This window comes from Apus apus, chromosome 5 (genome assembly GCF_020740795.1).
Source record: "Apus apus isolate bApuApu2 chromosome 5, bApuApu2.pri.cur, whole genome shotgun sequence".
In the NCBI taxonomy this organism is placed as follows: Eukaryota; Metazoa; Chordata; class Aves; order Apodiformes; family Apodidae; genus Apus; species Apus apus.
The window spans coordinates 29,174,521-29,188,786 of record NC_067286.1 but is presented as its reverse complement, the minus strand read 5'-3'; the positions used below and the strand labels follow the sequence as shown (position 1 = coordinate 29,188,786).

At 37.7% G+C, this 14,266-nt stretch overlaps 1 protein-coding gene across 6 annotated transcripts in view; it reads left to right on the top strand.

Moving 5' to 3' along the window:
• Nucleotides 1–14,266, top strand: part of SIPA1L1 (signal induced proliferation associated 1 like 1) — a 202,743-nt gene that overhangs the window by 155,342 nt on the left and 33,135 nt on the right. For all 6 annotated transcript variants that reach the window (XM_051620671.1, XM_051620673.1, XM_051620676.1 and 3 more), the window contains 3 exons: nucleotides 811–1,387; nucleotides 2,520–2,794; nucleotides 6,166–6,444. In XM_051620671.1, the coding sequence (XP_051476631.1) occupies nucleotides 811–1,387; nucleotides 2,520–2,794; nucleotides 6,166–6,444 (1,131 nt within the window). The remainder of the gene's footprint in view (nucleotides 1–810; nucleotides 1,388–2,519; nucleotides 2,795–6,165; nucleotides 6,445–14,266) is intronic.

Below are 14,266 nucleotides of genomic sequence, written 5' to 3'. Positions count from 1 at the left end.
TGGCACCAAACAGCTCGTGTCTGCTCCGCGTCAAACGAGAGCTGACCTGGGAGAACAGCGGAACTTGTTGGCATTGCCTAATGCAGCCTTAGTGTCATTCTGCTGCTTGGTATGGAAGCTAAAAGAAAGAGTTGAAAAAGAAAGCATTTGTTTCTCATAAATATCTCCAAAGTTCCTAGAAACTTCTTGTTTCTAGTGTTTCTGGAGTCTACGTCTGTCACAAGCATGCAATATCAGCTAGTGCAATTTTTGATCTGAAAATCTGAAGCAATCAGTAGTGTGAGGTATGTATGCATTCAGTCACCAGAAGGTATTCTTACAGTGAAACTGGCATTGTGAGATGACGTTACTGTCTTTATCTTTTTAATGTATCCATTTTATCTATATTTCTAGAGTTGATCATATACTTCACATTGCTTTCAGATGAGCCTTTTGGCTTTAGGTAGCTAAACTGTAAGCTAACCTTTGTAATAGTTTGCGTCAGAAATTTCCTGTTCATAGTAAAACCACACAAAATTAAAAACTACCATACATGGGTCATTACTTCATCAAAAAAGCACAGTTTTAAACTGTGGTACTGAGGGTGGCTTAAAATGCCTTGATGCAAAAATAGGTGGCCTTCTGTTTATACAGTAAGGGGTTTATGATCTCCACACTGGTGGGATTAAAATGTAAATATGGGCGTATTGCTGAGAAAAGGAAAGAAAAATTGAGAAGCTAAGGAAAAAAGGAAATGTGTTTTTTGTATTCCAAAAACTGCAGAATTTGCATATAGTGAAACACTCTGCTTCTTCCTTTTATTTCTTTAAGTGTTGCTGTGACAAGATCCAGAGACGTACCATCCTTTGGACCACCTATTCCTAAAGGTGTCACGTTTCCTAAATCAAATGTGTTCAGGGACTTCTTGCTAGCCAAAGTCATTAATGCAGAGAATGCTGCTCATAAATCAGAAAAGTTTCGTGCGATGGCCACCAGGACGCGTCAAGAGTACTTGAAAGATTTGGCAGAGAAGAATGTCACCAACACACCTATTGACCCTTCTGGCAAGTTCCCCTTCATCTCACTTGCTTCTAAGAAGAAAGAAAAGTCCAAGCCTTATCCAGGAGCAGAGATATATAGTTCTGGTGCTATTGTATGGAGTGTTCATGCAAAAGACTACAGCAAGGGTATGGAAATAGACTGTCTCCTAGGCATCTCTAATGAGTTTGTAGTCCTCGTTGAACAGGACACAAAAAGCGTGGTGTTCAACTGCTCCTGTCGAGATGTGATAGGGTGGACTTCAACGGACACAAATATAAAAATATTCTATGAGAGAGGTGAATGCATTTCTTTGGAGAGCTTCATCAGCAACATTGATGATATCAAAGAGATCGTCAAAAGGCTGGAGGTTAGATTGCATTCTCTTGTTTGGTTCCACTTCTTTACTTTCTTCTCTTGCCCCACCACCAAGTAAGGCTTCTGTTTAAGTAATACTTGAGAACCCTAAAACTATGCTAGTTGTTTATGATTAAATCTGTAAGGACTTCTCTGCTTTTATTTCTCAAAATCCAATATTGCTTTCACTTTTATCAGCCAACTTCTGCTGGTTGTGTCAATATCTAAAATGTTTCAATATCTAAAATGTCTCAATATCTAAAAAAAATTTAAAAGAAGCGGGGCCTTCAGATGCATAAATTGCTCCCACACAATAAATACAGAAGTATCACCTTATTTCTTTGCCTTATTTTCCTTCCCTTTCTCTGTTTTACAGGCTTGTTGTATCTTGGTTCAAATTAAGTTGTAATGTCCTTGAGACTCACTTATTATGGTACCAGCAGGGTGCAGTCCCAGTCCCTACTGCCATCTTCAGATATTCTGACTGCATGTGATAAACTAAAATTGCAGTGAATCATGGTATCTGTCTATAAAACATCTCTCTGCTGATTTTTTTTATCCAATTAAGTTATGCAAGGATGTGTAATGTTTCACTGCCTTTCCTGTAATTTCACAACTGTAGTTATATAATGACCAGGAAAAAGGGAAAACCAGGCCCTGTTAAATTGCTCTTGACACAGTATTCATGCACACGGTACATAGAAGAGTTGGCATAGACCCCAGTTCACTGTACTTTGTAGCTGCATCCCACCAAATTCTGACTGAAAGTAATCTTGCAGGTTACTGAAACAGCTAGAAATGTAGAATGATTTTTCAGTTACTGACATGTAAAAGATAGAAATGCTTGTGTAACTCCATGTGTTTTCCTGCTGTGTGCTGCCATGAATCTTCTAAAATTCCTGTGGTTTTGGTAAAAAACTCAAGGCAGAACTTGGGTAACCATACTCTACTGGAAATACTAGCTCGAGTGATGAGAGACCCATTTCAGCTGATTAAATACCCAGAACTGTGTTATATATATTCCTCAGTTGTCTCTCACCATTGCCTTGGGAGTTGGTTGACTGTACAAAAGTGGAGCCCTTAAACCTCTATTAGCACTGAAGTTCTCTCCGTGCGTTAAATTCTGTCTCCATTTCAATTCCCAGCTTGTGACTAAGGGCTGTGAAACAGTGGAGATGACTCTGCGTAGGAATGGTCTGGGTCAGCTTGGTTTCCACGTGAACTATGAAGGCATTGTGGCAGATGTTGAGCCCTACGGCTACGCGTGGCAGGCGGGACTGCGCCAGGGCAGCCGGCTGGTGGAAATTTGCAAAGTGGCTGTAGCCACTCTGAGCCATGAGCAAATGATTGATCTTCTGAGAACATCAGTAACAGTGAAGGTTGTCATCGTCCCTCCATATGAGGACTGCACTCCACGCAGGTACTGTATAATAGCTGCGTTTGGTCTGAAATTATCTCTTGACTTGTAGGGTTAGGGGGACAAGAAAAAACTACGGAATTAATATCCAAAACCTGTGGTATAATTGTAATATAACATTCAATATTGTAAGGGGAAAGAAGAGGGTAGAAAAACTGCCCATATTCAGACTCCAGGCCCCCCAAAATATTAGTTGAATACCACAGTTCAACAAAAAGCGTGAAGAACCTGCTTTAAATTCCATGGAATTTGACATGGAAAAAAAAAGCAACTTATGTTGACAGTTACATGTTTATGCTTCATCAAAATTAATTGCACATTTCCCTCCCACTTTCCCATTGTTAGTAGGTGGCAATGTCTGTGAATGTAGTTCTTGAAAGCTACGAATAGACTTACATTATTCTACTTTCACAAATTAGTAAGGCTGTAAATGATGAGAGTTTATCAGACATGTGGATCTGACCAGAGAAACTGCTGCAAATTGTAGTTCCTCACTCTGTAGTAGATCTTGCTGCACCTCTCTCATTTCCCATCTGTGTAAAGCCTGAGGCTTCTCTCAACTGTATTATTGCTTTTATTGTTTTAAAAAGTTGCTTGATCATAAATAAGCAGTAATACATGTTTTTTTCCTAAATTGGACATGAAGTCACTTCATTTTTCCTGAACTCAAACTTTTTGTAATTTTTACTGCTCCCATCTGAATTCTCTGCAGTTGTCTGTAGTATTCAGCCACATCACTAAGTCTGGTCCCCATGTCCCTTACAGTAAGCCTGTATGAATACCTTGCAAATGTTACACGATTAAAAATTGAGTGGTCTTTAATAGACTAACATTGCCTGCAGACTGGCTCAAGGATAATACTAGATTTGCCAAGAAGAAGCAAGTGCTGTTATCAAAGTTTGATGTGTTTCTTGCAGTGAGAGACAGAGAGTTTTGCACTGCTGTCTTCTAATCAGGCAGTGTCTTTGCAGTGTTAGATCCTAAATCTTTGTATAATCAAGGTTAAGACTGAACCTACATGCATATTTATTTCATTGATAAAAATTTGTGTGTCTGAGCAAAGACCTGGAACTTGCGTAAAAGAAGAATCCATGTTTGTTTTTACTGTGAGCTGTATTAACTCCTTTTGTAACTGGTAGCAGAACAGGAACAGAGAAAAAGTTTTATTTGTCCTTTAGTTGTCTATGAAGAATTGAATACATGTGAGGGATTAAAATGAGCAGTGGCATAAGGTCACCCATGAGGTATTTGGAAAGCTTTTCTACAGTACTTAGCAGCCTGAGCAAATGGAAAGTTCAGCTGCAATCATAGCAGAAGGATTAGAGCAGAAAAATCTGTGTGGAAAGCACAGATCCTATTATTTCTGAACTAAATTAAGTACAGCCAAAAGCAGGCTTAGTTTTAGTATATCCAAACCCATAGCAGGAAGAGAAATTACTGCACTTTTTAAAATACTGTACTTCAACATCATGTTGTTTTCTTGCAGTGAGCAAATGTTCATGGTGGGTTACCGCTTAGTTGCAAAATTTCATAAAGCAACTCTTTATCTTTCTTGCTGTATCCAAAATCATTAAGGTTTAGGAACTGTATCTCAAAATTGTAGCTGCCCTGCATATATTAGTACAGACTTGACTAAAATCTTTGCACAAAGCAATTTCTGTTTTGGCAATCAGTTTTCCAAAATTGACATCCTTTCATTGTGTCCTCTGGAGGTTGTTTGATATTTCTACTACAGTAACTTCTACAGACTGTAGCTAAAATGAAGACCAGTTCTGCTTGGTATAGTACATTCATATGAGAAGCAGTCCCTATCCTAATAAATCGATTGGCATGGAGTTGGAGGAAGAGTAGGGGTGCAGTTAAGTAAGATAACTTGCCAAGAGTCCCATGTGCAAGGTCAGTAGCACATGCAAGAATATATATACAAATACCCTGATTCATAACCTAATGCCTTACACAGAGGCAGGCCTTGTTACGATCGTATCTCTACTAAAAGATGGTTATTAAAACATTGCTCCTGAAGTCATTTAGTGAGCAGCCTGCTGACTTTGAAGCTATAGATACAGCAGCAACAGGAAATTCTGTGTTCTTCATTCTTAAGCTGTAACTATGTCTGCAAAAAAAAGAGCAACCCAAACTATTAAAATATGTAATCGCTAGGGAAAGAATAGCAGAGACATAAAATAGAAAAACAAGGCTATCAACACTTCAGTTAGGTTATGAGTGGACTTTGAAAAATCTGGTTATCCCCATCTACCCTGCAGTGATGCACATCACTGAGTGGCCTGGGAACACACAAACTGATCTCCTTTCAGGTGAAGCTGAGCTATATGTGCTTCAGAAGCACACCTCATGCCTTCCAATGGCTCATTTAATTTGCAGGTCAAGACTAGAAGGCAGGCCAAAGTAAAACCACAAAATGCTTCTATTGGGGACAACAGCACCTCAGCACTGACTTTTTCACTTCATCTACTCCAATTGGACTGCACAACTGGCTAATGTCAGCGTAGCCAGATAACGAGTTAGCTGTTTTGTTTTTAATTTTAGCTGGGAAGACATATCGATATTTCTCAGCACTAAGGGTGTAATCACTGAGAGGAAGAGCTGAAAGTAGAAAATTTGACACTGATTTTTTACTTTTCCTTTCCATTAGATAATGATGTGTGTAGATAAAGTAACACCATTAAAAATACACTTAAATAGAGGTATATGCATTTGTCAAGAGAAATATCATAATTATCCTCACCAAAGCTGAAGGTCAGATGTGCTTTTCAAAGCTCTTATTTTAAATGTATGCAGAAGCTTGCCCTCCATCTTCTGTGGATTGCATTAGCTTATGTCCTGCTTTACTCCAATTTCTGTGATGTCCTTTTCCTGTACACCCTAAAGAAGCAAAGAGGGTATTTTGGGCTTGGCATCTACAATTTTTAGCAAGTATTTTGTTTTCATCATTTGGAAATTTGTCAACTGAGGTACTCCGAAGCCAAAGATGTGTGAAAATTAGTTGTAATGCATTATTTCATGGGAATCATGTCTTTTTATGGATGTCTGTACATCAGAAAGATTTATCTCAAAAAGAACAAACATCTCAAGTCTGTATTTGTCTAGTTGGAGGTAAATTCTAAAACCCAGGTATTTTTTTAAAAAAATAGGAAGGGATGATATCCTTGTAGCAGTTTTTTTAGCTTTTATAGCCCGGCAATCAGATGACGAGTATCAGAATTTGTTAAATGCACGTTTCCAAAAAGCAAAATCTTAGATTTACTGTTCCACAGAATTGATTCAGCTTCTGTCTTCAGAATTCAGTCCTTGTGAAAAGGATATATTTTTAATATTTTGTTTTATAGCAGCATGTTAAATTCTTACTCTTCCAGGAGTTCTTCAGAAAACTACCGTATGCCAGTGATGGAATACAAAATGAATGAAGGAATGTCATATGAATTCAAATTTCCCTTCAGAAATAATAACAAATGGCAGCGAAATGCAAACAAAGGACAAGGACCTCATGTGGCTCAGGTACCATCCCAAATGCAAAGTCCAGTACCATCTAGGATTGGCTCTGGGAAAGGAGAAGGGAAAATGCCACCCCCAGAACGAGCAGCCAACATCCCCCGCAGCATCTCAAGCGATGGGCGCCCGTTGGAGAGCCGGAGGTACGTGTCTTCCTCCCTAATGGCCTTTCATTACTGCTCAGAATCTTGTCCGGAAAAAAAGCATGGTAGATTTAGCTAAGTGTCAGAAGACTGCTGTTCATCTTGGCTTTGATCAGTCAAAAGGCAACGTGAATATGAGTAAAGCAGTAGCCAAATGGAAATACCTTTTCTGGCATAAATAACTGCAAAATCAAGGGTTACCAGATTGTTAGGATTATGTCCCCTTGTGTTGGTGGTGTTCTAAAACTGGTGTATTGTTATTGAAGTTTTACAATTGAAGTTTTAGATGTACATTTTCTTAAACTGCTTCTTTTTGAAGAAGTAAATGAAAGTTTTAGCTTCTTTGTAGGCTTGGTGGAATCACCTGAAGCTCTTAAGGCAGAAATAGCATTTAAGAGGTTGTTTAGCAAGATAATTCTGATCAGCATAGAAAGCAAATTTATCTCATTGGGGAGTTTTTGACCTTTTTAGGCTGATTTTTTAAGTTTACATTTCTTCAGGGTGGTTTGGGACTTTTTGTTGTTGGTTTTTTTTGTTTGTTTTGTGGGGTTTTGTTTGTTGGTTTGGTTTTGTTGTGGTTTTGTTTGTTTTCCTTTTTTGTTTGTTTTTTAAACAAGAGAGCAATTATTAACATAAATGTATCAGGCACATTGTGTCACAGTATTTTCATTCTTTCACAGAAAAAAATATGTATTTGCTAGTATTCAAATGAACTGTCATAGTTTTGGTTATCTATACATAGATCTGTCACTGTCTTTGCATTTACAGAGAGATCTGTTGAAGGAAACAAGCTCGTAACTAATATTTCTTATTTTGGACAATTCCTTAAAAAAATAACAAGGTGTAGACTGATTCTAATTGTGCATTGCTGAAAATATAAAGCAGTGGAAATTAGATGCATATTGCAGAAAATTTATAAAGAGCTCAATTAATTAACTTAAAGTATTTTCACATTTGAAGAGCTAAGGTTAAAAAAAAAAAAATGTTTAAAGATGGTACAGCCAAGATGAAGAAACTACCAAAGTGAAACTGAAACTCCTATGTAGGACACCTTGTTAAGAAATTACAGTAGTTGGTAAGGAGGACTTCATTTTCTTACTTTATTTTTTCATTAGAGACTATTGTATTTCTGCAAAGTGATTAGAGTTGTCGCACCCTCCCATCCAGTTTTGTAGCCTTATGTAAGTTCAGTAGACATATACTTAAAGCTGCCATCAGTTTAAGTTGCAAAAGAACATGTGCAGCACTAAGAGCACTAATAATTTTGCAGACAACCTGATAAGGTTCTGTGATGTTGCAGAAACCAGTGAGACACTAGACTTGGACCTCTAATGAGATATTTCAATCAACATAAAAATTCCAGAGCCTCTCACAGCTGAGGACAGGCAGATGCTGAATTTGAAGGAACAGGAGTAGGGGTTTTGGTTGCTCTTTCCAGTGCTGTGGAATCTTATTCTGTAATTATGGCAGTTGTAGTAATAACTGGGCAAAGTTTAAGGCAGTGGCAGAAGATCAGATTCAGTTTATTTGCCTTTTTTTTTTCTTCGTAAGCTTTCATCTCTTCATGATATTAATCAGAGTTTTGTCTGGAGTCTGGAGTTGGTTGTTCCATGACTCGTGCTGAGGATAGTGAGCCTTTGGCTGCACTGAGAAGGCAGGATATTATTAACTGTTTTTCTTGTGTATAAAACCTTATGTGGGCAACATCATCCACCTAAAGCATCCAAGATTTATCCAGTCCCTGGTTGCTTCTGGAGCATGGTTGTGGCCTGACAAGTGTTTGCCAAGTGAAAATTACATTTCCATATACTCAATATTCATTTTCAAAAAGTGAAACTTTGAGCTTCCATTTCCTTAATTTTCAAGGCACGTAGCTGGGATTTTTCTCCTCTGGACATTCTTTGAAGTATTTTTTAATTGTTACTCAAAAAGGGTTCTATTGGATCTTTTCGTCCTTAAAAGTGTATTATCACAGTAGATTTTAAGTTTGGCTGGGGATTTTTTTGGATGCCTGAAAATTGTCTTCTCTCTTACCTGCTAAACATGTTAGTCTTTGCTGGATAAAGTTTAAGTATAACAGCAGCTACATAAGGTTAACATGCTTCCAGTTAAAGTGAAGAAAAATACATTTTTATTATTTTAACGGAATACAGGAGGGGGAAAAAAAAAGGAGTAAGCTCACTCCAAGGCTCATTTGTCTTTTCTCTGCATGACAACAGAAAGCTTTGCTTTTGGGGAGGTTTAGATACTTCTATTATTATTGTATAAAAACTCTAAAATCAACAATGATTATATTTTCATCACCCTCTTCAACACTGTCTGATTTAAATTTTCAGCACTAAGTTTCATACTTTCCACAGTGTAAAGGTCACCTATGAGGAGGGACTGGAACCTGTGGATGTTTAAGGCACAGGTAGCAGCAAAGATGCTCTGTTGTGCTTTGCTCCATGTGATTTTTGTTTTGCTCAGCTCTCATTTGATTGGAGAAATAGAGGACCAAGAGTAACTCAGTAATATGGGTACCAGGATCTATCTGGTGGCCCCTGTGATCTAAAAGTAGACCTCTAATAACATGATTATAAACACAAATCCACCGTAGGCAAGATTGCTACTTCACCATCTCTCTCGGGCATTTAGGTTTTGTAGATAATTTTTAAGAGATTTTAGAAAAAAACACCTGTTGTTATGACTCATTAGCAAAGCAATACAGACCTTCCTTACTGCCATCAGAGCTTCACTTTCTGTAAGAAGGTACCACCTGCGTGTCAGTGGGGCTGTAAACTTACCTATGAAGATCAGCATCAGTAAGTATTTTCAGCACTAAATTATAGCTGTAACCTCAGTTTCAATCTTTGTTTGTGGTCTAAATACTACTATCACTTGTGTTTCTATGGTGCTGAGCCGCAGTTCAAGCTTGCTGGTGTTTGATCTTAATACTTGATCTTTTTTGAGAGTGAAGCTGGCATTTATCACTCTCTGCCGCTGCTCTTTGACCACATATTCTTTGTTTATGAAGCTGGGTGCAGCAACAGTGATGGCAGAACTCATCTACCACTAAGGAACAGTGATCTATTGTTTGTGATACGTGTTTTAAGGGACATGGCAGCTGATAAATCCATAGTAAATTGATCCATGTGACTCTTTGAGCTTTGAATGTGAGGTGATTTGGAGCTAATGCTGGTAGCAGTCACCCCGGACCACAGAAGGTCAGTACCATCATCAGCAGTAGCTCCCAGCAACTGGGATTTCAAAGCATAAAATAGAAGCATCTCTGACGTATCAGACCTGACATGATATTCATTTTAATAGTAGCTTATCAGCAGTAAATCCATGGCTTATATTAAGTATTTAGAAAAAAATCCTGAAAATTTGAGGTTTTTAATTTAAACAAAAACAGCTTAGCAGACAAGTGTTTACTTCTTTGAGTACAAAGTGTTCTCACAGTACAGGGAGTACAGGTATAATGCTTTTTGAGTTACCTACTAGTGATATTTGACTGATAATCACTTTATATAGCTAGAGTGCCTAAATATGCATACCAAGTGAAATGGATTTATTTTTTGTCCTTGTTGATATTTTGACTGTAGTCCATTTAACTGTGTTAAAAATAAATAAAAGCTGCATTAGCAGTCCTGAGAACAGCAGGATTTCACTTCATATACATAGAAACATCTTGCCTCCCTGTGATGACTACTTGAGAAGGTAGCTTGCTTGACATTCCCTGATTCTGAGACAGCAGATAAATGCCTATTCCTGTACCTAACCAGCAGAGTACTTACATTTGCCTTTACTGGATTGTCTTCGTGTGTCCAACTCACCAGCTTCTCCCTGTTGCTCATAGTATCCCATGTCCTTGAATGTTTTCATAATTGATGTGCATATTTTTAGGTAGGAAAAACAGCCAAAAAATTTATACACCTTAAAATAAATCTCTAATGTTACCACAACGTTAAGAGTGAAACAACTAATAATATCAACACAGTAAATTCCAAGTTATGGCTTCTTTCACAATGTTAATTAGTCCACAGGACACTCCATAGCCTGTAACTCAAATTATTAGAGTGATGCATTGAGAAAAACAACCATAAACCACAAAAATAAAAAGTGTGCCAGAGCTCGTGTTATTGGAGAAGATGTCATTTTAGAGCTTGATATTTTTTTCCCTCCCTGTTTTCAGTTTTTATTCTGTACACTTCGTTTCCAGACTTCATTAAGAAAAAAATGTGCAGGGAAAGGAGATGATACTGTTAGAAGATAATATCTTCTTAATTATCTTATCATAAACTGGAACCAGACTTAACTGAAACTTGATTCAACAAATATTTGAGAAGTGTGAAAACTCTAGTGAGCAAGGCCTGATGCTGAAATTGGGCACTTTAGTACTGTTCTGGATGAAAGCTCAAGGCTCCATATACAAAGTTTCTGAGCACAGTCAATATTTTAAACCAAATGGAAAACTGAATTACACCATGACTGCAGTCAAGCACTTGCTGTAGAATTCCATAGTATAGAAGTATTAGAAAATTAATTAAGACTGGTTTCCAGTCTTATTGAGGACTTTGGAACACAGTCTTGCCCTAAAACTGCATACTACTTTGGTGCCTGTGCATCATCAGTGACAGTAACTGTGCAAGTAGTAGTTTATAGGTTAATGCCTACAGATTAATTCTAGTTTAAATTGTTCCCATATTATGTAAAAATCCTCATCTGCTGATGTTTACCTTGGATGAATGATGTTTTTCGTAACGTAAACAAGCAGGTCTCTGTGCTCACCTTGCCACCTGTCAGGTGAGCATTGTAGGATGCACAGTGCATACCTCACAGGGTTTGAGGATCTGTTGTTTTAAGGTTTTCATAATAATCTTCAGATTAAAACATCTACTAACATGAGCTTGTGTTACCTGTTTTCTTCTGGCACCAGAACCTAGAGCTGGATGTAGCAGTGGAAAAAGCAGAGGTTTATTGTTATCCTTGGCTGTATGGCCAAACTCTTGTGTTCCAAAAGCATCTGAGAAGAGCCATGCTGTGTCATGTCAAGAGTTTGGTCTCTCTTGTTTGACATGGGCCATCAGCAGGAACTGGGGAAAAGCATACAAAATGCTTACCACGTATTAAGGAAGGCTCCTCACCAGGTCCAACAGTCTGCTGGCTGTCCACTAACATGGCCTGCCTGGAGCTGGATGCACCTGTACTGCTGTGATTAACAGCTGTGGGTGTTATCTCTTAGTGCCTGCTAATTGTTCTCTTAATAATTCCAGGTCTCCTACTATTGTCATGCTCTATTGTCATAAGGGATAAGAAATAATAATTTTGTTTGACTGATGCAATATAATTCATGTTTGGATAGATTGAAGCAGGTATGACAAAATTCTCTATAATCTGCGGAGCCGTACAGCCTATCCAGTGTTTCCGCAGACAGAAGCTGTTCTGTACCTTTGGTTGTCCTCTTGCAGCCTCTGTATTTTTCATGTTATAATACATGTTTCCTGAAATGTGATGATCAAATTGAAGAAAAATATTTGAGGATGTATACAGCGTGATGTGAGACAACATAAATGTATAATTGCATTTTCTGGTTCGCTATCCCCTTCCCCAGGTTTGCTGATGTTTTTTTTTCCTTTTTGAATGGTTTGGTTTCCTTTTTAACATGAGAGCATTGAGTCAGTGTTCTCAGAGAGATGTCACATCTTGCAGTACTATTAGGATTGCAAAAACCAAATGTGGAAGGTAAGCATGCCAGAATTAAGATTTGCTATGCAATTTTATTCAGACCTCTCATGTAACAGTATTTTCTGATACTGTGATTAAATTAATTTATTTTAACAGAGGACATCTGCTTCATTCATTTCACACAGTGGATGCAGCTCATTAAAGAAAAGCTACTTACCATTTTATTTCTTCTCTTCATTACTCCATCCCTATTTACTGGATGGCATTCAAATCCTGCTGTAAAGATGCAGTTATTAATTCCCCTCTAAGTTTTTACAGTGGTGCCTATTACTGTAGTTTCTGAATGTTTCACGGGTATTAATTAACTTAATTTTCAAAACTCTTCTGTGAGAAGAGATGTCTTTGGCCCCTTTCAGATTAAGAACAAAGATACATAGAGAAATTACGTTCAAATAATTCGCTGAGTCTTATTTTGGTCAACTCACATTTGGAAGTGTGCCTGGCATTGTTAATATTTTACTTATTAAAATTACAGCTTCTGGTGACTTCAGCTGCTTTGGTAAGTTTCAGCTCAGAAGTAAATTGGGCCTTGGAATCAGATAAGGCCTTTGATAAACTTGCAATTAGGGACAATGAATGAAAAATTTTCTCTAACAAATATGGCAATGGTCACACTGGAGTGCTGCAGCAAGTGCAAGATAAGAATTCAGTTTGCCAAGTCAGCACTGAAATGCCTTGACTGTAAGGGCATCCTTTGGTCTGTTCTGCCAGCCTGCACCTCCCTCACTTATGAGCTGTGTGCAGCTCTTGCAGAAGTTGTAGCACAGAATAAAACTGCATGGAGCAGAGGTCCTAAGGGAGATGGCAGCTGTGTATATTCATATAAATAAAGAGTGCCCTAGGCCATAGGCACAAAGTTGCCTATGAAGTATACATTGCACACCTGTGCATACTGAAGACGTGGGGAAAATTACAGCTAATGACATGGAAATGAATTTATTCGGGGCAAGACAGATGGTTCCGATGCCTGTTGTCATACTAAACAAAATAAATGTACACACATCCTACTTACTGCCTTCATGTCCTGGTTTGAGCCAGGATGAAGCCAGTTTTTTCTTCCTGTACTTGGCAAGACTCAACCAGTCCTTTCAGGATGAACTAGATCTGTTAGAAACGAAATCATGCCTGTTATATTCCCAGTTCAATTGGCTGCAGTGTAATTGAATCTGTTTAACACAATGGACACTTGGCCTATTTTTAATTCAATTATGGGACTCCATACACTTAACCATTTTGGAATTTCTTCTTAAAGCTGTCTTTTGAAATAGATAATAGCTTGTTTCAGCTTGGTTTTTAATTATGAATAAAAGACAAGCACAGAATATCTTAACATAATACTGTTACTGTCTTGGGAAGTGTCTTTCATCAGTAGATTTCAAAGCAGCTCAAAAAGTCAATTTGAACTAATTTACTTTAAAGTTATTTTTCTTATTTACATGTTTCGCATAAAATGAAATGCCTGTCATTATTAATGTTTTTTTTAGTGCTATTGTGAACTGTACCAACAAAAAATATATTGCTGCTTTAAATAATAGGATGTCCTACCTGACTGGTTGATCATTGCTGTTCTTCCAACCGCATTTATAATAAGATTTTGTTTGCCCTCAGGGTCTTCCATCTTTGTAAATGAGTTAACTCCATGACATAGTTGTGAAATCTTGACATTCCCTCTGAACAGCTCTGTCACTTTTTGGTAAGGCACAGGAAGTAACAAAAAGGCGTAGCTGAATCTGAAGTGAAAATGTAAGCGTTTTCAAGAGGAAATCATTTTACAGAAATTATTTAAGTAATTGGTTTCCTTGCCATAAATTCTAATTTAATATTTGGGGAAAAGGTCATATTTTCAAACTGTATATTGCTCTGCAAGCATAACTGAGTTTGAATGCATGTGTCTATCTAGATGGGTGGATGCTATTAAAGCACATTTTTGTTGGATGAACTATCTCTTTTTCTCTTCGTAAGAGTACCACTTGGAAAATGAACTGCTTGGCTCATGGGTCCCCAAGTTACCAAGTCTTGAACTGTGTTCTTTGCAATCAAAGATTTCAGGATTGTTGCTTGATAAATATGAGAAGTTCAATTCAGTTTGATA